General features: G+C 50.3%; 1 protein-coding gene across 1 annotated transcript in view; it reads left to right on the top strand.

The window, feature by feature from the left end:
• MCM3 (minichromosome maintenance complex component 3) overlaps nucleotides 1-960 on the top strand; it is a gene marked incomplete at its 5' end in the record, with an annotated part of 10,527 nt that extends 9,567 nt beyond the window's left edge. The window contains 2 exons of the mRNA XM_009864233.1: nucleotides 472-547; nucleotides 762-960. Coding sequence (XP_009862535.1) covers nucleotides 472-547; nucleotides 762-960 — 275 coding nt within the window. The remainder of the gene's footprint in view (nucleotides 1-471; nucleotides 548-761) is intronic.
• Between the last annotated feature and the right edge of the window lie 649 nt (nucleotides 961-1,609).

Here is a 1,609-nt window from a genome sequence, read left to right as displayed (position 1 = left end):
CTGCTCTGGCGTTTTCCAAACCTGCCTGGACACGTTCCTATGTGGCTGCCCTGGGTGATCCTGCTCTGGCAGGTGGGTTGGACTGAGTGATCTCTAGAGGTCCCTCCCAACCCCAAACATTCTGTGATTCTATGAGTCCCTCATAGATTTTGGTGACACCTCGCTCCTGAGGGTGCTCCTGCCTTCTGCCCTGATAAGTCTTCACAACCCGGGGTCAGTCAGGGTCTCCTCTTGTGGTGTGGCACCATCCAGCCCCACAAATCAAGATGAATGGGTTTTTCTGAAACCTTCCATGGCCTTCTGGGACAAGACAGTTAGCGTTGCTGGTGAATTTTGTTTCCAAACTGCTGTGGAAGTAATAAAATTGGGAGGGAATTTGACATAGCCCACCCCATCCTAAGGCCAAGTCCTTTTGCTCTTCGGGCTTTTGGACACCAGGCAGGTTGAAGGTAACTCTTATTTCTGCTCCAGTCCAGGCACACGCTCCCAAGACGCCCGAAGCCTCGGCCACTGGCGAAACGAAGAAGCCGGAGTTGACTGAACCAAGGTGAGTGGGGGCTGGAGGAGGTGTCTGTCCCTAAATTTCCCACTCTGGTGTGTCCAAGCTGTTGTCTGATGCTGGACATGAATCTGTGGTGGGTGCTCCCAGCTCCTGCTGGATGCTGCTTCTGGAATGGGGAAGGGCTTGAAGCATCTTGGTTTGGGAAGGAAGGGGAAGGACTTTTTCCCGTGGTCTCTTACTTCTTGCCTCGCCTGAGCAGGTTGAAAGCGTTCAAGGCTGCCCTCCTGGAGGTCTTCAAAACTCTGCATGCCCAATCTGTGGGTCTGAAGAACATGATGGATTCCATCAACCGTGACAACCCTGAGCCCTTTTCGCTGGCCGAAGTGAAGGTGGCGCTGGCCCACATGCAAGATGACAACCAGATCATGGTGTCCGATGACATTATCTTCTTAATCTAAGCCTTGGGGCAGAAGTTCTGGTGGACTCCCAGTCTGGAGACTCTTTGTGTTTGCCTTCAACTCTCTCCTAAACGCTTCGTCTGGCCGAGCTGAACTTTGGGGAGCTCAAGTCTGTGCACTTTACGGTCCTTCCTTGCTGCACACTGCTGGCACCGAAGAAAGCCAGGAGCTCTGGAAGCCCTGTTACTTTTGTTGTCTTAAAATGGAGTATTCAGGAGAAGGTTTGCAACTGCAGGGAGATGAAAGGAAAAACCGAGGTGCAACTTCTCAGTGTTCTTAATATGTTGTTTTTAGCTTTGGTGGTAATAGTTCCAGCCTTTAAATAAAAAAATCTGGATTTGGGAATCCCAACATTGACTAGCAGTGGTGGTAAGAAGCGATACGAGAGCTCTACTATTAGCAGCATTTTAATTGCCTCTTTTTATTTCCTTTTTAACCAATTACATAGCCCAGATCTGCTTGCCTCACAAGTAAAGGTGCCCAGTGCCCATCCTGTTTGTGAACAGCCTCTTCCCTCCATTCTTCCTACTCACCTTGTGGAGGATGGTTCCTGGTGATGGAGGGACAAGTGTAGCCTGACATACTCCATCACTCATGGGTCAGCTTGATTTTCTAGATTTCACAGCCCTGATGGGAGTTTTGGCCCCAG

This window comes from Apaloderma vittatum, unplaced genomic scaffold (assembly GCF_000703405.1).
Source record: "Apaloderma vittatum isolate BGI_N311 unplaced genomic scaffold, ASM70340v1 scaffold23022, whole genome shotgun sequence".
In the NCBI taxonomy this organism is placed as follows: Eukaryota; Metazoa; Chordata; class Aves; order Trogoniformes; family Trogonidae; genus Apaloderma; species Apaloderma vittatum.
This window is presented reverse-complemented; position numbering and strand designations above follow the sequence as displayed.